The 25,874-nt window shown below is 49.1% G+C and overlaps 1 protein-coding gene across 2 annotated transcripts in view; it reads right to left on the bottom strand.

Annotated features, from left to right (window-relative positions):
• The window catches only part of GRK3 (G protein-coupled receptor kinase 3), an 87,073-nt gene extending 61,453 nt beyond the window's left edge, over positions 1-25,620 (bottom strand). The window contains exons 1-2 of one of the 2 annotated variants that reach the window (XM_079762604.1): positions 25,414-25,620; positions 6,364-6,440 (exon numbers count right to left, since the gene is read on the bottom strand). In XM_079762604.1, coding sequence (XP_079618730.1) covers positions 6,364-6,440; positions 25,414-25,526 — 190 coding nt within the window. In that variant the 5' untranslated portion in view covers positions 25,527-25,620. Of the gene's footprint in view, positions 1-6,363; positions 6,441-25,413 lie in introns of those variants that run through there. The other variant, XM_079762605.1, reaches the window with a different exon arrangement.
• Between the last annotated feature and the right edge of the window lie 254 nt (positions 25,621-25,874).

Raw genomic sequence — 25,874 nt, 5'->3', positions numbered from 1 at the left:
GCTGTGAGATTCTGTTCCTATGAAATGTTCAGAGAGGCAAATCCCTGTGGAGACAGAAAGCAGAGGGGTGGCTGCCGGGAGCTGGGAAGGGAGCAGGGAGGTGGGTGCCTATGAGTGGGCACAAGGGGGGTCTCTAAGGCGTGGAAACGTCTGTAAAATGAGAGTGTGGTGATGGTTGCGCAACCCCATCAACGCACTGGAACTCATCAAACTGTAACTCGTCAAATTACAACTTAGGACGGGTGGATTTTATGGCATGTAATACCATACCTCAATAGAGCCCGTTTTTTTTTTAAAGAAAGTAAAAACTGCAAAGTTTTGTTTTGACCAAAAGTCACGTTTCAGGCGCCAACATTGCTTCATACCGATTCAGAAAGATTGGTATTTGAACTCTGGATTGAGCTCTGAAGCCGGTATTATAAAATGAAGCGTCTTCCGAGGCGGTATGTGATGTCATATTACATTAACCATGAGGGTCTTTATACCGGAGAGCATTTGCATACCTCATGAATTCCGCCTCCTCTTAATCAGAAACATCCTCCTCTAATGGGAGGTTCGCAGACAGAGAAGCTAAACAGATTGTCCACAGGCAGATGGAACCTATCAAACACCATGTGCCTCCCTGTCAAAGGGGGAAGCGACCGTTTCCATGCATATTCTAGAAGGAACCTGTAACAGAATCACCTTGGCCATCGCTGACCAGCTGACTTTACTGTCTATTCAATAACTGGGATCCCTTGAAGGCTGTTCTTTCAATGAGCCAAAGCAAGAATATTGAGTCATTACCTAAATGTGTAAATTTCCCTGACAGCCAATTAGGAACCAACTTAATTAATAAACATTAGGACATAATCTCTAGGTAAGAACGGGAAGAAGGACAAAAGCAGCTCTCATTCTTTTATTCTGAGAATTGGCAATTAAAAACAAAATAATTAAGCCCCCATCCCACTGTATTCGTTTTCTATTGCCAGGCATTAAATTATCACGAGCGCCGTGACTTGTCAACAACCCCCATTCTTTACCGCACGAGTCCAGGGGGGCTCCTTCGGGTGCTGGCGAGCTGAGGCCTTATCCAGGGGCTCCAGGGAATCCCGTTCTGTGATTGTGAGACTCTAAGACCCTGGCTGGTTTGGCTCAGTGGGTAGAAGGTCGGCCTGCGGACCTAAGGGGTCCCAGGTTCGATTCCAGTCAAGGGCACGTACCTCGGTTGCAGGCTCAATCCCCCGCCCCAGGTCAGGGTGCCTACGGGAGGCAACCAATTGATGTGTCTCACTTTAATGTTTCTCTCTCTCTCAGTCTCTCTCCCTTCCTTCCACTCTCGCTGAAAAATCAATGGGAAGATCTCCTTGGGTGAGGATTAACCAAAAAAAGACAAAAATGACTGAGCTCCCTGTTTGCTTGCAGCCTGTCAGCTGGGATCCCTTTGAGCTCCCAGATCACCCCACATTCCTTCTCGTAGCTCCCCTCCCCCCACGTCTACAGAGCTGGCGACAGAGCGAAGAAATCTCTCTTGTGCTCTCGATCTCTCTGACTTCCTCCTCGGCTGCAGCGAGTAGGTTAAGTCCACCCCATCACAGCTTTAATCCCATCTGCAGCCTCTCCATCAGCAGCGAGGCCAGGAGGCGGAGGTCGCCGGGGCCACCTTAGAATTCTTCCCGCCACACCCGCCTTTCCTGCAGGAACGAAGTTTAAAGGCGGCTGAATAGCTCTAGTGGACGAGGACAAGTCAGGAATATGGAAAAGAACCGCAGAATTAGAAAACGCACCATTTTGCAGCTCCCTAATAAACTAACTGACTTGGGCAAAGACGGTCAATGAGAGAGGAACCAATGGCCGAGGTCAGCCTCGTGAGGAACCTGAGAGCGGACCAGGCCTGCGGGCAGTGTCCCCTCCTGCCACCACGTACCCCGCTCCCCCGCGAAGGCCTCTCGCCAAGAAAGGTCCGACCGAAACCTAAGCAAGCGGTCCGAGCGCACTCCTGGTTTACAGGGAGTAAAGGAAATAGAAGTGTGATTTAAATGACGCCATGAGGAAGCAACCAGAAAACTCCAGGCTGGGGAACGTTCTACAATGCAAGCGGCCCAGTTTCTTCAATCAGTCAATCACCTGCGTGGGGGAAGGGACTCCTGCTGTTGACTGAAAGAGGCCTTACTGACAATAACAACACAAGAGCAGTATCTGGACCCCGACGCAAACAAACCAGGAATAACAAGGCATCTTAATCCGAACATTTTTAATATAAACTCAGTATTAAGTGTCTGCTAAGAATCGCCATACATTTTCATGGCTTGGGATAAGGGTTTCGAGGTTGTACATGAAGACATTCGTATTTTTGAGAGATATAGGACTGAGATGCTATGAGGCGTTTGCTAATGGCTTTAAAATATTTCGGCAACCACAAAAAGAGGGGATGAAGAAAGCAAATATAGCAAAATGTTGAAAAATACTGAATCCGGGAGATGTCTATGTTTGCGGGACCGTTATTCTAGCCCACTTTCGTGTCTGATGAAAATTTTTCATTATAAGCCGTTTCATTTAAGAGCGTTCATTCATTGAGCATCTGCCGAGAACAAATCATTGTGTCAAGGGCTTCGCAAACATTTCCTGCTGAGTCCTCACAACAGCCTTATGAAGCGGCTACTTTCATCGTCCCTCCTTCACCGATAAGGAAACTAATGAAACGACAACCAGCTCGGGGTGCAGCCACGGGCCTGCCAATCACCCGTTATCTCAAGCAAAGGCTCCTTCCTACTTCTTTTCATTTCACGAAACATGTTTACAAACTGCCTAGAGCCCACACTGGGGGGGTGGGGGGGGGGGGGACACGCGTCCCCCAAACCCTGTGCTAACCATCTCCAAGCTCACAAATGGGAAGGCAGGGATGATGCTGGTAGGGAAGAGGCAGTGAGAAAGGGGGTTGAGAGGCAAGGGGACGACAGAGGGTGAAAGAGAAGCAAGAGAACCCCAGAGAAGCCGTAAGGGGTAACACAGACGTCAACAGGGCTTCAGCACATGGAGACGGTCACGAAAGGGGGCAGGGGGACCGGATGGGAGAGACAGAGGGAGAGCGGAGGGAGCTGAAGCAGGAATACAGACCTGGAGAGAGGACCCACTTATCCTCCCACGGCCCCTCTTCCACTCTTCCCAACCCTCAACGCCAGCCAGAGGAGGAGAATGCCACAGAGCAAAGCGGGGGGGAGGGCCGGGGGGGAGGGGGGGGCAGACAAGCGAGCACACGACACATTAAATCTACAGCTACGGCGAAGCGTGATGACAGATCTGTGTCCAGCCGGTTACCCTGTGCCCTCTCCCCACCCCCACCCCACCAGTCGCTGTTCTCCGTGAGCTCCCAAGAGTCAACGGCTTCTCTTGAGCAGCTCCAAGCTCACAAATAGGAAGGAAGGGAGGAAGGAATGACTTGCTTGGACAGTTTTTTAACCGCATAACGGAGAGAAAATTCAGAGACCGTCCGGGTCCAGGGAAGGGGCTCTTGGGGAAGAGTGGGTGTGGCCGAAGCGAAGGTTCAAGGCCACGGCCATGCCATCAGCTCAGATCAAAGGCTCCCGGAGCCTATGTCAGGGAAAGTGTTGGTCAAAACAGTGGGCAGGACATGTTTGGGATTGCATGTGTGTTGGGGGGGTGAGGGGGGGCAGACAGGAAAGAGGTTACAGGAGGGAGAGAGCAAGGAGCAGAGGACACAAAGGGGGAAAGAATCCTCAACGCCCTTCAGAACCTGGAGTGAGAGCCGCAAGGGGGGCAGGTTGGTCGCCATCCACCAGCACGTGTCTGTCACAGGGAACCGCTCACACGAGCTGTGTGTTAAACGTGCCTTCCTCTCACGGCAGCACTGTGCACAGCAGCCGGGAAGGGGAACCAACCCAGACATCCACCCGTGAATGAATGAATGAATGAATGGACGGACAAACACAATGTGGCACAGCCACGCAATGGAAGACCACTGGGCATAAAAAGGATGACGTCCTGACACGTGCTACATACACCACCTGTGAACCTTCTAAATACTATGCTGAGAGCTCGATGCAAAAAGCCTCATGTTGACCTAGTCTGTTTGGCTCAGTGGATGGAGCATCGGCCTGAAGACCGAAGGGTCCCGGGTTCGATTCCGGCCAAGGGCACGTACCTCGGTTGTAGGCTCCTCCCTGGCCTGGGACCTGGTCGGGGCTTGTGCAGGAGGCAACCAATCGATGTGTTTCTCTCAAATTGACATTTCTGTCTTTTCCTCTCTCTTCCAATCTCTAAAATTCAATGGAAAAATATCCTCGGGTGATGATTAAAATTAAAAGGCCACATGCTATGGGATTCCATTTATTCGGAGTGTCCAACGTAGGCAAATCCAGAGGTAGAAGCTAGATGACTGGTACCCAGGGGTTGGGGGAGGGGGAGGATGGGGAGTGAATGCTAACAGGTATGGAGTTTCTTTTGGGGGGAAGGTTTGAAGATGTTCTAAAGTAAGTGTGGTGCCCGGTCAGTGTGGCTCGGTGGTTGAGACTTGACCCATGAACCAGGAGGTCACAATTTGTTTTTTGTTTGTTTGTTTGTTTGTTTTTAAATATATTTTATTGATTTTTAACAGAGAGGAAGGGAGAGGGATAGAGTTAGAAACATGGATGAGAGAGAAACATCGATCAGCTGCCTCCTGCACACCCCCCACCGGGGATGTGCCTACAACCAAGGCACATGCCCTTGACTGGAATCGAACCTGGGACCTTTCAGTCCGCAAGCCGACGCTCTATCCACTGAGCCAAACCGGTTTCGGCTCAGGAGGTCACAATTTGATTCCTGGTCAGGCCACATGCCTGGGTTTCAGGCTTGATCCCCAGTGTGGGGCGTGCAGGAGGCAGCCAATCGATGATTCTCTCTCATCGCTGATGTTTCTATCTATCTTTCTCTCCCTCTCGCTTCCTCTCTCTGAAAACAGTAAAAATAATAATAATAAAATAAGTGTGGTAATGACTACACAACACTGCGAATACACTAAAAAAAAACACACTACTGAGCTGTATATAATGGGTGAATTTTACATTACGTATAATATACATGAATATATATTTTTTTAAAATAAAAATATTAGTGAAAATATACATTTGTATAAATAAAAATATATATTCAAGGGGGTCAGTCTGCGCTTATGAATCGCGGAAACAGAACTGCACGCAGAATCAGAGTTCCAGGGAACTGTAATAAGACCTTCATTTCTTGAAAGTTCAATAACGTCCCTTCCCCTAGTAGGAAAATAATTTGTAAACGAAGACCCAGTTCCTCAGCGAATCTGACCTGAGTAACTCTGGGAGGCTAGCAAGGTGCAGAGGAAGGAAAGGAGCATGCTCTTCGCTCAGACTCTGCTCTGTGGATATCACGTGACCGCCCTAGCATCGGCTGTCTACCACCTCACTATGGGCAGATGAACAATACAGCCAGCTGGCAGGCCCAATGAGGAGTCCATCCCAGCTGAGAATAAGATGTTATTTTGGAAATTTCTGGACAGCAGGAACTGATGCGGGGAGGGGAGGCGGGGTGAGTGAGGAGAAAGCATGCAGACGACAGCTCTTCCCTGCACCGGCTGACAGCCCACGCCCCCCCCCCCCCCCAAATGCACCGCCAGCCTCAGGAGGCCAGGGAGACCATCTCACTTCCTCGTTGGCCTCGAAGCTCCATGTTAAAGCAATGGCTGTTCAGTCCTCATTTCTGCGGGGACTAGCTGTGGTCGCCACGGAGCACTCCCACAAAGCCACACGTCTGTCTGCACGGGCCAGGGCCAGCGTTAGCCAGAGCTGGGGCCTCTGTGCGTACGCCCGGGGGAGGCCCGCTGACCTGCAGGGTACAGACTCTGAATGGGGCCACAGGAGTAAAAGGGAACGGGTGTGGAACTGACACGAATGAACGGCGTACAGAACCCATACGACCCAGGACAGCCGCCAAGATCCAGGACTCCGGCCCCACACTTTGGAAAGATACAGCCAACCTTGAGTGTGGGGTGATGTCTGGGGAGACACAGGCCAGCTCCCTGGGATCCTGGAAAGTACACCATGAGAGAAGCTGGGGACCTCAGAGGTGGGTCCCCACACAGGGAGCTTATTTCTGGTTCCAAGTGCCCGGTTTTGGCCACCTCCCCAACGTCCTTAAGACCTTGAGTCGAACTAGTCTGTTTCCCACGGGCTTATTCACAAGACAGGTTCCTACGAATGGAAGTGATCCTTAAGTACCTGGTTAATGACATGAACTCTCCCCTCCCGGCCTGAAGGGTCAGGCACACGAAGCGTGGGGCCTGCACGCAGACATCACTGCAGTGACAGCGACATCACCGGTGAAGGCGCAGACGCTGAATGCCTAGGCGGGACTTACCGATTTTCTGATTGAAAATCTTGTCGAAGGTTATCTCATTCCTCTCCTCGAGATACTTCTGCATCACACTCCGGATGCTGAAAGAGAAGAGCGACACGTTTTTAGCAATCGCAGCCTGCACCGCGCGTAACCATCTAACCATCGCTACAACGGGAGGTCCACGGGTGTCTGTTAGAACCCACGGACGCTGGCTTGACCAGAGGCCCCTCTCGCTGTCATCCGTGACTGCACGAATGGGGCTCAACGTAAAGGTGGGAGCACCCCAGCTCCAGCCATTACCCTCTCCTGCGACCCAGGGCCAACCTCACATGCAGCAACCCGCCTCCTAAAAAATAGCTTAAGGAGTTGGGGAAAGTGTGTTCTTAACACCGCCGCTTTGCAAAATATGCGTGCGCACACATGACCAATTCTGTTCATCCATCAATGGGCTTCTTCTTTTTCCCCAGATATATATGTATATATATATCTGGGGAAAAAGAAGCATATATATATATATATATATATATATATATATATATATATATATATATATATAATTTCAGAGAGGAAGGGAGACAGAGAGAGAGAAACATCAATGATGAGAGAGAATCACTGATTGGCTGCCTCCTGCATGATTCCCTGCGGGCATGTGCCTGACCGGGAATCGAACCATGACCTCCTGGTTCATAGGTCAATGCTCAACCCCCGAGCCATGCCGGCTGGGTTCAATGGACTTCTTTTTAAAACAAAATCTAAAGTTACCTGTGTATATGATTAAACTTTTTTAAAAAATCATATTTCTGCACATCAACAACAAAAACTGCAAGAAAACATAATTAGGAGAAAGATTTCACTGACAATGAAATAAAAAAAACAACATCAAATGTCTTGAAATAAATACAAAACATGTTCAGAAACTTTACAGGGAAAATTACAAGCTGCACTGGGAGACATTCATGAAGATCTTAACAAATAAAAAGATGCACCGCTGTTATGAGCCAAAGGATTTAATATTGCAAAAATTCCAAGTCTACCCAAGTTGATCTATAAAATCGATACAGCCCCCCATTGATATTCCAACGGGGTTTTTCTCAGAGCACAGAAAACAGGGGGGCTCTTTGCAGAACGTCTACGAAACAGCACGGGCAAGGGAGCGACCTAGACATCACTGAAGAGAGCGAGTGACGACAGTAGGGCTGCGGATGAGGCTAAGAGAATGAGACCGGATAAACAGTGAAGTGGACCAGAGATCACGTGAACGGGCCACACACACACGGAACTCCGACATGTAACAGCAGCAGCAAGGCAGACAAACCAGGGAAGGAGGGGTTATTCAGGAAGTGAACCCCAAAAGTAAGTGTCCAAGTAGAAAGGGTAGAAATGGAATCTCTGTCATCCATTGATGGGCAGCAATTTGGCATTGCGTTTTTTGTTTTGTTTTTTACTTTTTAAAACAAACTATTTGAGGGATAATTGGTATACAATTAAATGTCTATGTAATTGTCCCATTCAATGAGTTTTCACATGTAACCACTATCCTAATCAACATATCAAATATTCCTATCACCCCAAAAGGTGCCTCTTCGCAATCAATCTCCCCAGAGTCTAGGATCCAGGCGACTACCGATCCCCTTCCTGTTAATCCAGGTGACTCGCTCCAGTTTGAGGATTTTATCTTGTTGAACTCATACAGCACATTGCCTTTGGGGTCTGGCTTCTTTCGCTGGGCATCAGCGAGCCCCATCCATATTGCTGGGCGCAGAAGCATGTAGTTTTTTTGAATTGCCAAGCAGTATGGCCTTGTATTCCACCATTTGTTTACCCACTCAGCTGTGGACAGACATATGGGCTGTTTTCGGTTTGGGGCTATTAGGAATCAAGCCGCTTTAAACATTTGTGTGTAAGTCTTTTTCTTTTTTTTTTATGGACACGTGTTTTCATTTGTCACGGGTAGGTATCTAGAAGTGAAACTGCTGGCCACGTGCTGAATCGCAGTTAACAGTATGGAGAGGTGCTGAGCTAGATTCCAAACGGGTTGTTCGCTGTTCCTTCCCACAACAATGGACGACGTTCCCCGTCCCTCGCCAAGACTTCAGTTGTCAGTCTTTTTGCTTTTAGCCGCTCTGTTGGGTGTGTGGTGGCACCTTATATTGACCTGTATTTGCATTTGCACGTCCCTAGTGAACCACGATGCTGAGCGTGTTTGAACACGATTATTGGAATGCGTATATCTTCTTTTGTGAGATGTGTTGTGAAATCTTTGGCCTCTTTTAATTGAGTTGTTTCTCTTATTACTTGGTTGTAAAATTTCTTCAGATAGCCTGGAAACAAGTCCTGTGACGGGTTATGTGATAATAATATACTGACTGAAGGCCTAATTTTTTTTTAATTTACTATCAACTTGCTGGAGATATATCCACCCTCCCTGTCCTGACCTATTGGGGCCCAGCTATATAAGCACAAGGTAAGTATAATAAATACTGTATCATCATTTTTTAAAAATGTCTACTACTGTTGTGGCTGAAATATTAGCTACCAGATATCTGCTCTCTCCTGGCCAAAGAACAGGGTAAGCTAAGTTGTATTTCCACCTTACTAGCAGAGAAACTACCGTACGTGTGACATAGCTAGATCTCTCCCATTATGAAAAGCCTCTATATTCTAGCCCTAGCCGGTTTGGCTCAGTGGATAGAGCGTCGGCCTGCGGAATGAAGGGTCCCGGGTTCGATTCCGGTCAAGGGCACGGACCTCGGCTGCAGGTTCCTCCCTGGCCTGGGCCCTGGTCGGGGCGGGCGCGTGCAGGAGGCACCCAACATATCACCTGCAAGAGGCAGAGTGCAGAAGAGAGCTGTGAGGATCGAGGAAGAGGGGTGGTGAGAGTGCTCGGTCAGAAGCACCACACAATGAGAGTTGTTATCATCACGAACCACCAAGAAGGCAGATTGTTTTCAAAGATAAGATGACTAAGCAGTCAGACCAAGATGCAATTCCCCCAAAAAGGAAATTGCTTTCTTTCGTTTGCAGTTACTAAATATTTTCCACTAACTATTCATTAAACACTCAAAATAGAGCTGCGTCGCAATAAAAAGTTTACCACTAGGTTCAAAACCACTGAACTCCGCCAGATAGGCTCTGAAGAGGTCTGTAGAAGTGCCTGGTACAGCTTACTCTCCACGCTTCTCAAGTTTCCTGGGTTCATCGGAACTTTGGCAGAAAAGTCTTGCATATAATTTACATATCATTAGGCAATTCAGCATGAGACACCATTTACATTCAGAAGATCACAACCCAATTAAGCTAAATGTGAATTCCTTGGCGGTTCTTCTACAACATTTTGACAATCCACATCATGTTCTTAAGGTCTTTTTCTTGGCAACGTATGACCTGATATTAAAGTGACATGTAGCATGACTTGAATTTCACAGGCCACAAAGCGCCATCATCATATACGAAAGCCATCCATCCCCAAACAGATGCAATCTGAAGGGTGAACAAATGTATGGGGTCATCGGTTTACCTAATCAAAGCTACTAAAACTTGGGGATCTAAACTTGCCCTTCCAATGGGTTACAATAACCACTTGAGAATCCATTCACTTATTATCAAAAAACTTTTGAATCAGCAACAGTACAGAAGCACTTTCCTTTCACTGCTGTGTTGCTGTCTGTGTGAAGTTAGCCCTCAGGGAGGGAGACTGCAGGCAAGGGGAGGGGAGTCGGCAGGAGAGCCTGGAGCATCCTCCTGGCCTCCAAGAGACATTTTACATGGAATTATCTCATTTAAAGAGATATCGAGGGCCTCTATTTGGCCCAAGGTCCAAACTCCTTAGCACATTACAGGGAGCATTTCCAAAGGAGCCCCCACCCAGCTCATCAGCCACCTCCTGCCACCATCCTGCTTGTATAGCAGCCACACTTGATTTTTTTCACTGCCCAACACTCCTGCAAGTATCATTCCCTCGAAGGCTTCTCTTTACACGAAAACCTTCTACACATCTTCCGGGATCCCGGTCGGGCTGGCTAACACTGCGATGCCTTCCCCAGCTCTTGCACAGGTAAGTCTCAGTTCAGTGTCCACCGTATGTCCAATGGCACCGTGGCATCATTTCCCACAATGCACTGCAAGTATATAGACTTTATATATGAATAGCTACATCTAAACATATGGCAAATACATGATATATAAATATATAGAAAATATATTACTTATACATATAAACAAATATATGTTGTAAATATGTGTGTGTGTATACCAGATGTCAGTTGAGACAGAAAGAGTAACCCAGAGCCCTGGGGCAAACGGGGTCCCAATGAGCAGCACCAGTTCTGCTCAGTGAATGTTGGCTACAGCAAAGTGAAGAAAGAAGGTCAAGAGAGACGCTTACTGCTCGGCCTTCCTGATGGTCACTAGACAGAGCTGGTGCCTTATTTTTACTGATGATCAATAAGGAGTTTTGTGCTCCTATTTGTTTGGGGAGTCTCTTTTATAGAAACACGTGTATAGTAGCTTCCTATTTATTGCCGATGGAACATTTTACTGCACACTCGGCGACTTAAGACAACAGAAATTCATTATCTTTAAAGGATGTGTAGAAGCCCGAGATGGGTCTCGCTGGGCTAAGCTCAAACTGTCAGCAGGGCTGGGAAGATAGGGGAGACTCCATCTCCCTATCGCCCACATTCCTGGGCCCACGGCCCCCATTCTATCCTCAAGGCCAGCACCGGCAGGTCGACTCCTTCTTACGCTGTCAGCCTGACGTTGGCTCCAATACCCCCGGAAACCCGGGATCATCTCTGTATCATGACGTCAGCACACTGGCCACCTGAACTCCACCTGCAACCGACCCTCTTTTTTTTTTAAAATATATTTTATTGATTTTTTTATAGAGAGGAAGGGAGAGGGATAGTCAGAAACAACGATGAGAGAGAAACATCGATGAGCTGCCTCCTGCACCCCCTACTGGGGATGTGCCCGCCACCAAGGTACATGCCCTTGACCGGAATCGAACCTGGGACCCTTCAGTCCGAAGGCCGACGCTCTATCCACTGAGCCAAACCAGCTAGGGCTGCAACCGACCCTCTTGCCACATAGCATAACAGGGTCACAGCTTCTGGCATTCGGACGTGGACGTGACAGGAGGCCATTACTCTGCCTACCGCAGGGTCTGAATAGACACCAAGTATTTTAATCAACGGCAGCCGTGTTCTTTGGACGTTCGCGCTGTCCAGCCTGTGGCCAGGAGAATCCCTCCTCTGGCCTCGCACTTGTTCGATGGAGCCCCTCCCAGCTCCCGCAGGGCTCGTTGGCTTGCGGACGGAACAGAAAGCACCGGTCCCTGGCTGCTGGCCCGGCCCCTGACCACACCTCGAGGCAGGTGCGGCGGCGCGGTCGCCCGCTGAGATGAGATTTTTCCATGACTAGGGATGACACATACATGTATTTGAAAAGAAAAACATCAGGAATTTAAAATGACTTTCCAATTCAAATGTTAACCGTCCAGGGTTTTTACTCAGCTCTTGTCCCGTCCTCGTGTACCTCTTCATTTACAGTTACAATCTTAATTCTTATTACCCGGCGGTATCTATGGAGTCTATACGAAACAACTTGAAATAATAACATTAAGTCCTCTGAATGCGGTTCTGTTTATCCTTAGAAATCTAGGGACCGTGTGGCATCACCTAGCAAAAGGGGAAATGCCCGTATCTTACTTACTTCTTTTCTATGGGGGGGGGGGAGTCTATTCTGCAGAACACACAGGTCCAAAGACACACAGGTAAGCTATTCCCTGCAACAGCACTTGTGATTCTGAGCACGGGCTGGGTAAATCGCGATTTTATGGCACATCAAGCAGCAATTCAGACAACTGAGATTCATCTCGCCACGTGCCGCTGGGCGCAGGGGGCCAGCCGCAAACAGGCTCACTAGGGAGTTCCTGACAAACACAGCTCCACCCCAGTGTGACCTCAACCACCTTTCTGTGTGAAAGTCAAACACGTGACCTGTCTCATTCATTTCCTATCATGGCGTAGAATGTGCCACTGACAACATGATCAAGTTCAACATTAAAAAAAACCCACACAAAACCTTCATGTATTGAGAGTAACTGACAAGTACGTTCGAGCCAAGCATACCCATGTGCCTAGTGACATGGGAGAGAGAGGGATTTGCATTTTGTTTTTTTAAGATAAGGGTGCGTGTGAAATTACAAAACAATGTTTGGGGTAAGAAGATATTCAGGGCCCTTGACATGTAGCTTCTCCTAATTTATAGCACTGCCATCATCGTGGATAACTATCCTACTACCTCACGTGAAATTGCCGACATCTTATCTCTCTAAAGGAATTGCCCGTATATTTATTATTAAATCAGTGTCTCCAGGGAAATTATATGTAAGCTACTGGAGCATCACTTCGGGTTCCTTTCGTTGAATGAAGACAATGCATTCGCAAGTTATGTTGGTAACGTCTGAAACTGACAATGTTCCTCTACTCAAACAGAAGAACCTTCTTCTCTGAGATGACTCCCATGGCAAAAGAGAGTCTGTGGGTGTCTATTAAAGTGCACAGAATTTCCCCTGAGGCTCAACGGTGCCCTGTGCTACCCATGTGCCCCTGAGCAATTAGCTTCTCTCTGAACCTGAACTTCCTCCTTCTAAAAAAACGGAGATGTTGCGTATCGTGGAGATGTTTTCAAGAATCTAAAAATAAGTGGGAAAGCCTGCCCTCGGAGAACAACAAGTTTTAGTCAGGACGTAACACCAAGGGCAGAGAAAGGCCAAAGGCTCGGGAGTGGGCTGGCCTTGGCCGTGGCTTCAGTGACCGTATCACCAAACCCAGCGGAGGCCGGCCGGCCACCCATGAGAATATCAAACAACGGAAGACGGAAAGACAAGTGCCACCCAAGCCGCTGACTGGCAGGGGATCCCCGTCTTCCACATCCAGGAAGGCCCCCGGGGAGAGATGGCTTGGCCACAGCTGGAGCTGAAAGCCACAAAGCCCCCTTCTGACCCGTTCACGGGCCACGGCCCGTGCGGGCGGTGCCACCTTCCGTCGGCCGCGCCACTTCCAGGGGGCAACCCGTGGGACAGCAGGCGCTGCTCACTCGGACTTCGGGCATCTAGGCTCCTGGGAGAGTGAGCGTCGCGTGGAAAGTGGCAGATTTGACATTTTCGTTATAGTTTGGCTTTCAGATCATCTACTTACTATGTGAGTTCATGCGTTCTGGGGAGTGGGAGCCTCTAGCTGCATAGAGTCTCAAAGGGGTCTTTGATTTTAAAATAAGAACCGCCAGCCCTAGCCGGTTTGGCTTGGTGGATAGAGTGTCGGCCTGCGGACTGAAGGGTCCCAGGTTCGATTCCGGTCAGGGGCACAGGCCAGGGTTGTGGGCTCGATCCCAGTAGGAGGCGTGCAGGAGGCAGCCAATCAATGATTCCCTCTCATCATTGATGTTTCTATCTCTCTCTCCCTCTTCCTTCCTCTGTGAAATCAATAAAATTATATTTTTTAAATAAATAAAATAAGAACCGCCAGCCTCTAAGTCGGTTGGTCAGGCCGACTTGGCTGACAGACGTGAATTTCACAGTAAGAGACAGAGAGATGCTCGGGGCAGTGAGGCTGAAGGCTGAGGGTCGCCTCCAAGACCACAGGAAAGACACGAGTGTGTGAGGGGACAGACAGCCAGTATTCCCCCCAAATAAGCAAAACACACCTTTCAACATCTCCACATCGAGGACAAGTCTAGAATAAATGTGTCTTTTTTTCATTTCTACTTACTACAGAGAATTGTAAGAACTAAAAAGAGTTAATACACGTAAAACTAGAAAGCACTAAGCCCCAGCCGGCGTGGCTCAGTGGTTGAGCGTCAACTTATGAACCAGGAGGTCACAGTTCTATTCCTGGTCAGGGCACATGCCCAGGTGGCGGGCTCGATCCCCAGTGTGGGGTGTGCAGGAGGCAGTCGATCAATGATTCTCTCTCATCGTGGATGTTTCTCTCTCTCTCTCTCTCTCCCCCTCTCCCTCTCCCTTCCTCTCTGAAATCAATTAAAAAAATTTTTAGAAAAAAGCTCTCTATAAATATTAGTGGAGGTTTTATTCTCCTCTAAATTTAAATCTATCACATAAATATAAAATAGGGTATAAGATGTCACTGGGTTTAATAAGTTATATACACACACAGATCTAAATATTAAGTCCAAACGTCAATCTCCCATCATGATCGTGTCAATACCGATCCAAGTTATACGCCGGTTTCAAGAGAGTTTCCTGAGGGTGGGAGAAATGGAGTGAGAACTGGTAGGACCACTGAGGCACTCCGGGAGAGTCTCGCTTTGCTGTCTGTTCTGCCATCATATATCCGACCGACCCCACAGAGTCATGAGGTAACCATAAGCCAGGGGTCCTCAAACTTTTTAAACAGTTCACTGTCCCTCAGACAGTTGGAGGGTCGGACTATAGTTTAAAAAAAACTATGAACAAATTCCTATGCACACTGCACATATCTTATTTTGAAGTAAAAAAACGAAACGGCAAAAACACCCGCATGTGGCCCGCGGGCCGTAGTTTGAGGACGCCTGCATAAGCCATAGGGCTTAACCTGAAACTCCAATCTCATCTGAAGCAGTTTCCACCATCTACCTCATTAAACTCTTCCAGGATGAAATGATCAGAGAAAAAATATGCTTTTTAAAAATAAAATAACCTGATTTTAAAAAATAATTTAAAACATCAATCCCCGATAAGGTCGCTCGATTTAAAGGACAGAAACACAAAGATACTAGTGGTTTTCCACCCGAAATTAAACAAAAAATAAAACAATCAACCCAATGACTAAACCCTAAGAAATTCCTCACCACAAAAATTCAGTTTTTCTTTTCCTTTTTTTTTTGTGGGGGTTTGGGGTAGGGTGGGGAGGGAAGATTATTGACATAGTAACTTCTCATTCATTACTTAGAAATTGCTATTGTGCAGAAAACACCTTTCCCTTCTAGACCAATTCTATTTGAGAAGTTTTGCATAAATAATAAAAGCCTCCCTCCACTGCCACCGAAAACAAAACAGGAGGAAGCAGGTCCTAAATGGAAAACAAAAACTCGATACTCCATACTTAGCGTGGTCATGACGAGAGTCACCGTACCATTTCTTTCCCAGTCAGGGCGTCATTATAATATAAGAAAAGAAGTACAGAGAACATAAAAGCTTGACACTCCATCCTTAATGCCGTCATGGCTAGAGTCCCTGCATAATTCCTTTCCCAGTTATAAGGGAAGATGTAGCAAATGTAGGTGAAAAAAAGAGTGTGGCCCGTTAAAGACGTGTAGTAAAGCCCCATGACCTCGCCCACCAGGGTTCATTCCATTTCTAACCGGAGGATGAAACGCCCCTATACCACACAGCAAAAGCTTCGTGTTTTTTTAAAAGATACATCTAAAATGTCATCACAGCCTTAGTCACGAGGCAAAGTGAAAGTCGGCAGTATCTCGCAGCTGTGTAAATGCCTTCCCGTGGAACTTTCTAGTTCATTTTTAACTTAAGCCCTTATCAGAAAGCCATACAGACACAGAAAACTTAGAAGAAATGGCCTGAAAATATAACCGGCGTTATCTTTCTAGATAAGATAACGGACAGCAGTGGGCTGACTTAATTACACAAAGCACAAACCAAGAGCGTATTACTCAGGAAAGCGGTGCCGCTGAAAATGAAGAAACGGCTGCCTTTTCTTGCGAACAGAGCTGGAAGTCTTCGAATACGTGCAACATACACCCCGAAACCCTCACAGGGAGACTTCAACACAATTAAAGCTCGTGTTTGTCCTAAAATAGTTTAGCTCATGACAATCTAAAAATTATGTGTGCCTAGCACTTGCTTCGCACTAAGTACATGACAATCAGGGCCCCGTGTCTAGCTTCCAGATTCCGGCTAATGGAAACCTTATTCCCCTAATCAAACTGCTGGAATGAATTTTAAGACATTTGAGGAACCAAAGAGTTTCTCCCTAGAATGGGACTTTACAGGGACTGGAGCACACCCCTGAAATAGGATTTGTGACCAGCTTTGCCATCACTGAATTCACCACAGTAAATTTTGCAGGTATCTTTTTAGTCTTCATAAGCTTGAGTGGTCTTTTTTTTTTTTTTTTAATATGTTTCTTTATTGATTTCAGAGAGGAAGGGAGAAGGAGAGAGAGATAGAAACATCAATGATGAGAGAGAATCATTGATGGGCTGCCTGCTGCACACCCCCCACTGGGGATCAAGCCCACAACCCAGGCATGTGTCCTTGGCTGGAATCGAACCTGGGTCCCTTTGGTCCACAGGCTGACGCTCTATCCACTGAGCCAAGCCAGCCAGGGCAAGCTTGAGTGGTCTTCCTTAGCCAGGTGATGTTCAGACGGACAAGCAGAGATTCCAGAACACGCAGGCATCAGCGTGACATGAGGAATGACCCAAGGAACTGGGCACAACTTCCTATGAAAGGCTAGGGTGGCTGCCTTCAAATATTTGAAGGTCTCCCACGTTTGAAGGAGATCTTGCATTGCATGACCACAAAGTGACAGGAAGAGACGGGTGCACGGAGGGTTTACAAGAGAACTCCCGAACGCCGTAGAAAGGCGCTCCTCCAAGGTGGCCCCGATGTCAGAGGGCAGTCACCCGTCCCGTGCAGGCTCGCCTGGCCGTCCGCCAAGACCTTTGCAAGCACGAGGCACTACACGTTACGTTAGGAATACGCGACCTGTTGGTGTCTAAGGAAGTCTGGAATGAGTCGCCTTGTGCTCAATGCACTGAAGCCTGCTGCTTTGGGAGGATGATTTTTGGTGCATTTTACCAAAGCCAAGACCTCTGAAGTCAACTCTCCTAATTGCTTAGTTCTCTAGAGTCAAGGGTAGCACGCTTGTGAACTCAGACTGAAGCCAACATAGCCCAGAGCCCGAGGGATGAATGGATGGATGGATGGATGGATGGATGGATGGAAGGAAGGAAGGAAGGAGGGAGGGAGGGAGAAAATAAATGGAGAGAGGAAGAGAAGAAAGAAGAGTAACCGAGTGAGGCACCATGTGGAGAAGGTTCTAGACACACAGCCACAACAGAGCTGGAGGAAGAAAACTGAGAAGAAATCTGGGGAATGCACCTCCTTCCGGGTCTAAGGTCAACATCTGCTCTTCCCTGACATGTCAACAATTCAACTGTTCAGAAGTCCTGCCTCCTGAACTGGTCCCTCAGAGCGCATGGCACAAGGGTCTCCGTGCAACACTGCCTCACTCCTGCCACCATGCTGTGCTTTCAGAAGGCGTTACATCTTGTCCTGCACACAATCCCATCCACCACCACCCCGTGGTGCAGTGGAGAGAAAATCATCTTTTCATACGCCCTCCAATCATTTTCTCTTGAGTTGTCTGTGTCTGAAATGGGGCTTCTCTCCTGTTTACAAACATATGGCATGGGTAGAAAAGGCTCCCAGAGAGACTGAGATTTTTATTGGGACATTTCAGGATCAGAAATGAATGGCTATCACACTGTACCGAAGGGAAACTGAATCGGGGACATGGAAGTGACTTACCGAGACCCTGTGGCAAGTTGCCAGTGATATCAGGCCCATGTTTCCTGGCTCTTAATCTAGAACTTTCTCTTTTATTGGTGCCTGACATCATACAGTAGAGAGGACACAGGAAAACGAGGGGCCAGCGATGACAGCTGGCCTTCAGGTTCACTAAGGGTGAAGGTCTGGCCTGGCTCCTTTCACATCATCACCTTTTCCGGCTCCGGAGAGCCTGGAAGAAGGACGTGGCAGCAAACAGGAGTGCAGGCCCCAGGCTGGGTCAAGGCGGACGGTTACCAACCACCAATCTCATTGATTCCTCTGGCGGGCTTCTCCCACAGCATCCTGTACAAAGTACTAGAACATGTTTACCCTCCACGCTGAAGCTGATGCCCAGTCGACCTCGGAGAAGACTTCCCGAATTAGAAGGAACGTTTAGGGGACGTGAGCGAGGAGCCGGCGTATCACTTCTCCTGCACGTTAGGCCCCCGAAGTAATCAAAAAGAGACCCAGGGGTTCTGACTTCTAATCAATGATAAAAACAGAGAAGGATAAAGAAGCGAGAAATAGAAGCAGCAGCGGAGGCAGGTCTGGGACATGCAGCCTCATTAGCATGCAAATGACTTACCATACAGATGACTTCATAATAAAGTAAAAGAGGCTAACTAAATCATTCCCATTTCCCCGCGGCCAGGGCCCGGGAGAACAGGGCCAGACACACAGCTTCCCCTTCAGGCACACAGCTTGATTCACAAAGGACGGTTCTTTGAATGGAAAGCGATTTTTACGGCCAAGAAAGACAAAAATACTGTCTTGCCCTTTTACCTTTTTCCCAGAAATGGGGATTTCGGGGGCAGAGGGCAGGGGGCGGGGAGGGGCGGGAAGGAGCCGGAGCTGCCCTCTTTTCTTAATTGTGGAAATATTATTTGGAGGCTGAAGGGGGGCCCGGGGGAGAAGCGGTCCGTTATACAATTTCTCATTAAGAGCGGCAAGATTGCACTTTTTGTGTTAAACAGAACAGGCATTTAACCCTCCCGCTCCTCATGGGAAATAAGGAACAAACTGCTTATTCACTTAGTCATAATTACTGCTCGCGTGGTCCCGGGGGAGTAGCCGCTCTATCTGAGGGCCGTCCTCACTTTTCCAACGCTGCGCCAGGAGCTGATGGAGACGCCGCAAAGTGATTTCTCCCCAAACAAACAAACAAACAAACAAAAAGATGGCTATTCTGTCCATCCCTTGCAAAATAAGAGGCGCGGGTGTTCATTATTCATGTCCATTCATGTCCGAGAGAGGGCACGGCAAGGTAGAGAGAACCCGGATTCAGGGAGACCGGAGCCACGTTCAGCTGGCACTGGGCAGAGGTCTCTTATATAAACCTCCCTGGGCACCTGCTCCATCAGTAAAACGGGCCGATGCCGCTTCCCGGGATGACAGAGGGGAGGGAAGGTACCCATTTGCGAACTGCCTGGTGGAGGGCGAGCTCGCGATACATGGTAGTTATTATACTGCTGCTTCATGGAAGTTCAAGTTCTCTTTCCCTTCCTGGTCAGGGCTACAGGGACCCCAGCGTCTGTTCTCTAAGACCCTGAATCCCCCAACTCCGCTGGCCAGCCCCTGGCTGCCGAAGACCTCGTCTCTCCTTCGGCGAGCTTCGGTGCCTGAGCCAAAAGTTCCCATCCTGGTCCAAACAGATGTTTGGCAAAGCCGAAGGCAGTGCGCTGAGGAGGTGCCGAGTCTGAGATGCTGCCTGGCACAGATGGGCCTGCCTGGGCCTCGCGGGGATCTAAATGGGCTGCCCATCCACAGCGCGGCGCTGGGCTCGGGCCGACTCCAGGTCCCAGGCCGACGGCCCTGGAACATCTATTTCTAAGAACCGACAGCTACACCCAGCACTTGCATCTGCGAGTCCCTGGCACAAATCAGCTCTGACCGAGAATGGAATAACGGCTGGGAGGGCAGAACAAATAATGGCTGGAGGGTACCAATTACATCTGTACCTTCGTGAAAAAGAAGCAAGACCATCACCGCTGTGTAATCCATAGACAGGCTCCCAGCAACAGAGTCCTTTCTTCCCGGAAACGATTCTTTCTTCCAACATTGACTTTGCAGCTCAAAGTTAGGCTGGGGCGGGGGGCGGGGGGGAGGAGGAGGGGTGCAACAGACAGTGCAGGCAGAGAATATCCCTACACCCCAAACAGGCAGGACTATTTCAAGTTACCCACCGATCACTCAGGGATTGGGGTTTGGGAAATGAGCGAAGAAACTCCACTTCTGCCGAAACTGGTTTGGCTCAGTGGATAGAGCGTCGGCCTGTGGACTGAAGGGTCCCAGGTTCGATTCCAGTCAAGGGCATGTACCTTGGTTGCGGGCACATCCCCAGTAGGGGGTGTGCAAGAGGCAGCTGATTAATGTTTCTCTCTCATCGATGTTTCTAACTCTCTATTCCTCTCCCTTCCTCTCTGTAAAAAAATCAATAAAATATATTTTAAAAAAAGAAAGAAAGAAAGAAAGAAACTCCACTTCTAAAGAAGAAACAAACAGCTCGGTCTCCAGATCAATTCCATGTGATGGTTTCACAAATAGGAAGATGCAAACTCCCACGTGACATCACTATGTACATTATGGCTAGAGAGCTCCTTCGTGAACAACGTCTTGTTAAAACAGTGAGCCAACGTAACGTGTTCTCTGAACTCGGACTCATCACAGCCGTCCAGATGCTACAGGATCTTCAAGCAACTTCACTTTGGAGCAAGCATCTTTCTTGACTCAACTCTGTGCATTTCCCACTAGAAGGTAAGCTGGCGAAGGAAGGGGCTGTGGCCTAGGTAGGGCTCCTCAGAGCGCCCCCTTTGGGTGGCTCGGAGAAATGGCTCTACAACCATGTACTGAATGAATGTGAGAAACAATCTCACAAATCTCCTTACAGACGGTCTAACCCTGGGGTCCTCAAACTTTGTAAACAGGGGGCCAGTTCACTGTCCCTCAGACCGTTGGAGGGCCGGACTATAGTTTAAAAAAAACCCACTATGAACAAATTCCTATGCACACTGCCCATATCTTATTTTGAAGTAAAAAAACAAAACGGCAAAAATACCTGGCGGGCCGGATAAATGTCCTCGGTGGGCCGCATGTGGCCTGCGGGCCGTAGTTTGAGGACACGTGGTCTAACCGATCCACGGAAGTGAAAAGGGATCTTAAAAATGTTGTTTTCAGCCCTAACCCGTTTGGCTCAGTGGATAGAGCGTCGGCCTGCGGACTCAAGGGTCCCAGGTTCGATTCTGGTCAAGGGCATGTACATTGGTTGCGGGCACATCCCCAGTAGGAGGTGTGCAGGAGGCAGCTGATGGATATTTCTCTCTCATCGATGTTTCTAACTCTCTATCCCTCTCCCTTCCTCTCTGTAAAAAACCAATAAAATATATATTTTTTTTAAATGTTGTTTTCAGGCCTTCCTATCATACTGTATGAATACTTCGCTTTGCAACTGATGATCCAAAATTTTAAAAGTCCACAGAAGCAGAGATGACACCTCCGGGGAGAGATCAGTTTCTTGTCACTCAACCTCTTGCCACCGCGTGGGAGTTCCAGTCAACCAAACTTCATTCTTTCTGAAGAGGAATGCGCCGAAAGCAAAAGCTGTCTGGATCATTCCAGGCCTTACTTCGGAGGCTGACCCTCTGCAGGCCTCGGCTTATGAATCGGACCCTATTAAATAAAAGTATTTCTTTTCTACCATGCTGGTGGTGTTTGTCGCCGGGCCTGCACAGGGAGTCCCCGGGTCAGCTTACTCTTCCCAATAGGTCCCATTATCAGCTTCATTAGCTCCACAAATGTTTCAGTAAATAAGCAGCTACCTGATTTGAACCAAGAGTCAGCTTTTACGCTCAGGGGTCCGTTAATTGAATAATGTGTCAACATGACAAACCGGTGGCCTCTTGCGATCTCACAGAAGTACCATCTCCTCTGGGCAGAACGTTCCATTTTTCTGATATCCCATCCCCCTCCCTCCACCCCCCTCGCCCCCTCGGAAAAGCAGGGGCATGCAGCCCTGGCATTTCACTGAAAACAGCCAGATACTGTTTCGTTCTGTTGCTTTTCTCTTTTCAAACTGGGGGGAAAGGCAAAGTCACTAAAATAAGGAAGCACACACAGAAGACCGTGGTGGTGACTTCAAACCATCAGCTGGAAATAAAAAGTCACCAGTGAGAAGCCAGGGGCTGGTTTTATGTCTCTCACTTAGATACCAAAGCCACACAGCTAACCTCTCTCTCTACCCAAGACGGGGAGGTCACATGGATCGCTCCAAAATGAAGGAGGAAGCACAGAACATCTGACCAGTAACCTTTACAGAAAGAGTGAAATCACACTAGACTTTTTGACTCACTCCGCTGAGGCATTTTAACATGAAGTTAACTTTCTTACCGTATCTAGAAATCCCCCAACCTTCCACCCCCAAATCCAGCAGGCAGGCCGCTAACTGCCATCCAGGGGTAGAAAAAAATTGCAAGATGTTTCACCTGATAATCTCAATGTAAAAAAAAAAAAAAAAAAAAATCCTAACTCAGCCCAAGCAGTGGTGGTCACAGTGTAAAGGGATGGTTCCCAACCTGGGGCACACGCCCCACAGGGGGGCAATTTGATTTTTAAGGGGGGCAATTCAAGAATGGGTTATTAACAGAGAAGTTTTTTGCATTTCTTATGGCTCAAAAGGCCTCGTATACAGTATATAAATATATATTGTGACATATTTATGCATTTCAGTTCTCTAGTATATGTTTTGAAACTTGATTTGCTATTTTTTCATATCACTTCATATTTCATATTCTTCTTATTTTTTTTAACAATTTCTTAGTGATGTCTTCCTCAGGACTTCAACTGTCCTTTTGTTCTTTTATTTTTCTCTTTCGTGGATGCCATGTTCTTTAGACGCTTGTTTAGACCAAGCTAATGGCCTTTTCAGCTTCCTCCACGTGAATAGGAGTTCACTTTTTTAATAATAAGGATGCTGTATCATGAGGGGGGAGGGGGCATCAGGATTTTAGAGATGTTTAGGTGGGGCATGGCCAAAAAATAAAGGTTGGGAACCACTGGTGTAAAGGGTCACGTTACAAATCTAAAGCCAAAGCCACTGAGATAAATACCAAAACAAACAAATCAAAAAAATGAGAATCCCTGGGGGAGGTCCTAACTGCCTAACTCAAGAGTCTGTTTTAAAAATAGCAACAGAATATCAATTGCTAAGGAGCTGTTTCCTAAAATTACTCTCCTGTTGATGTTTCTCATTTCTAAAATATCGTAAGAAATATGCTCGCAGTCACTAATTCTGCCTTAAAAGAAAAAAAAAAAAAAGCCTTGCTCAAGAACACCGCCTAAATAAAGGCATTTATACAAGGAAGTGAATACCCTCACACGTAAGTACATTCTTAGGGAGACTAAAAAGCAGAAGTCACATTAAGTTCGAAACATTGAGGGGGAAAAAAAGAAAAATTAGCAGAAGTTCCTAATTTTAATAATATTATGTATCTCACACACACCCCAAAAAAACTGCCTGAGTTTTTTGTTTGTTTGTTTGTTTGTTTTAATATATTTTATTGATTTTCCACAGAGAGGAAGGGTGAGGGACAGAGAGCTAGAAACATTGATGAGAGAGAAACATCGACCAGCTGCCTCCTGCACACCCCCCACTGGGGATGTGCCCGCAACCAATGTACATGCCCTTGACTGGAATCGAACCTGAGACCCTTCAGTCCGCAGACCGAAGCTCTATCCACTGAGCCAAACCGGTTTCGGCTTGAGTTTTTATTTATTAAATTTATATAGAGGAACTATATATGTAGGGCCCTTTAGGGAAGAGTGGGAAAGGCAGGAGAAAAAGGAATTCAGCATTTTATACCCCATTTAGAGAAACGCAGTTTTTAAAAAAATGAAATTCAGGCTTGATTTGGGGGGTTCTTGTTGTACTTCGTTTCCTTCCCATGTGCCGGAAATTTTAAACAGAACTGACTTGTCAGTGAGCTTCAGATGGGTTCCAGCCTGCAACAGGAGTGTTCATTTCACAACGCTCCCAAGGGTCTGCCCTTCGCCCCGGTTTTTTACCGCCTGGCACTGCTCACCAAAGAGCCATCCCGCAAAACCAAAGCGACGCCTGGGCTCAGCGGGGCCAGGAGGCCAAAAAATAAGGAGCGAGCCCGTGCTCATTTACACAATTTGGCTTTTCACGGCCACCAACTCAAAGCGGCTGATACGGAAAGATTTTGTTTCCTTCTGTCGAGGCATCATGGAAGCAATCTTGGGGAGTAGGATGCTTCAAGGCCTGATGCTCTCCAACAGAAGAAGGGCTTTGGTGTCGATGGCAATATTTTACAAAACGGCATGGCTTCAAAGTCACTGCCAAGATGATGTCCCTTGTTATCGTGAAGTCTACCAGGAGCTCCTTAGGGTCAAGAAGCCACATTCCCTGGACAAACTGGGGATGGTGTTCATTTAGGAAAAGAAACGGGGGGGGGGGGGGGGATGCAATTCTAATGCTTTTGCTACACCAGGAGAAACTCACCATTAATCTGATGAGGGATATTTTCTGCTAAGAATATGAACTAGCAAAGTCTTTTACTAGCTCGTCCGTCATAAGCCATTTTCGAGAAAAAAAATTGACAACTTGGTATGGCCCTCACCAAGCCCCTTGCCAATTCCCCAGGGCCCTTCTCTGGGTCATTTCAACCATAAATCCCTGCCTGGGGGGGGGGGGGGCACCCCTGCCCTGTGCACTTCTAAGGGAATCCTATTTCAACCTTTTCACAAAGTGCCGCCAGCCGATCTGCAAGTTGAGGGGAGCAGCAGCTCAGGTGACGCACTCGGCACCAAAACGAACACGGAGCGGGTCCCAATCCACTCCTTCCTGCCGGGGCCACAGAGCAGAGGGGAGAGGAGGGTGGGAAGCTGACTGGAGACTATGGAAGCTCCAGGGGAACACGCGCTGGAAACTGCGGCTCAAGCACCTGGGACCAAAGGCACTCCACCTGCGCTCCCGGCTCCGGAGCCCGGCGGGAGCGGAGGGAGGCTGGAGTTGGAAGGGGGACCCGCCAGGAGCCGGGGAAGGGAGCACCCGGGGAGGACAGCGATGGGGCAGGAGGGAACCCCAGCGAGGGAGCAGGGAGCACCGAGGGCTGAGGCTCGCAGGATGGCCCGAGATGGGGCTGGGCGGAGACCGGGGTGGGACAGAGGGGCGACACGTCCGGAGCGGATCCAGCGAAGTCACAACCACCTCCCGCGGCCCCTCGCCGGGGCGGGCGTCGCTCGCTGCGCGCGGGGCACTTGGCGGCGCGCTCTCCCCGCGTCCCCCCAACAGCTCTCCGCCGCCCCGATTCTGAGACGGGGACCCCGGGGACCGCGAGGCCAGCCCCGCAGCGCCCACTCCCCAAAAGTCGCGGGGCGGCAGCAGCCGAGCGCCCGGACCTCCCCGGACGCAGGGGGTCGCTGGCGGCCGCGGGGGGGGGGGGGGGGGGGGGGCCGGCGGCGCGGACCCGGGGAGCCGGTACCTGGGCTCGGGCAGGACGATCCTCTTGCTGGCGCGGGCGGCCGGGGTCGCCTTGCTCTTCTCCATCGCCATCAGGTAGCTGACATCGGCCAGCACGGCCTCGAGGTCCGCCATGTTGGCGACCGGCGGCGGCGGCGGCGGCGGCGGCGGCTCCTCGGGACCCGGACGGGACGCGCTCCCGCCGCCGCCGCCCGCCCGCCGCGCCCCGACGTGGGGGGGCCGCCCCGGGGCAGCCCCCCCCCCCCGCGCGCTCCCGCCTGTACGCGCCCCCCCCCCGCCCCTCGCGCGCGCGCTCCCCCCACGCGCCCCGCTCAGTGCCCGGCGCGCGCCGCTGCCTCGCGCCCGCGGGGTCACCCCGCCCGCGGCCCCGCGCGCGCGCGCGCCCCCGTCCCCGCCCCTTCCGCGGGGGGTCGGCTCGGAGAGCGCGCGCCCCGTCGTCAGTGCCCCTCGGCGCTCGGACTG

This window comes from Cnephaeus nilssonii, assembly GCF_951640355.1.
Source record: "Cnephaeus nilssonii genome assembly, chromosome: 22".
Lineage (NCBI taxonomy): Eukaryota > Metazoa > Chordata > Mammalia > Chiroptera > Vespertilionidae > Cnephaeus > Cnephaeus nilssonii.
The sequence above is the reverse complement of the archived record's forward strand: the minus strand, read 5'-3'. Positions and strand labels throughout refer to the sequence as shown.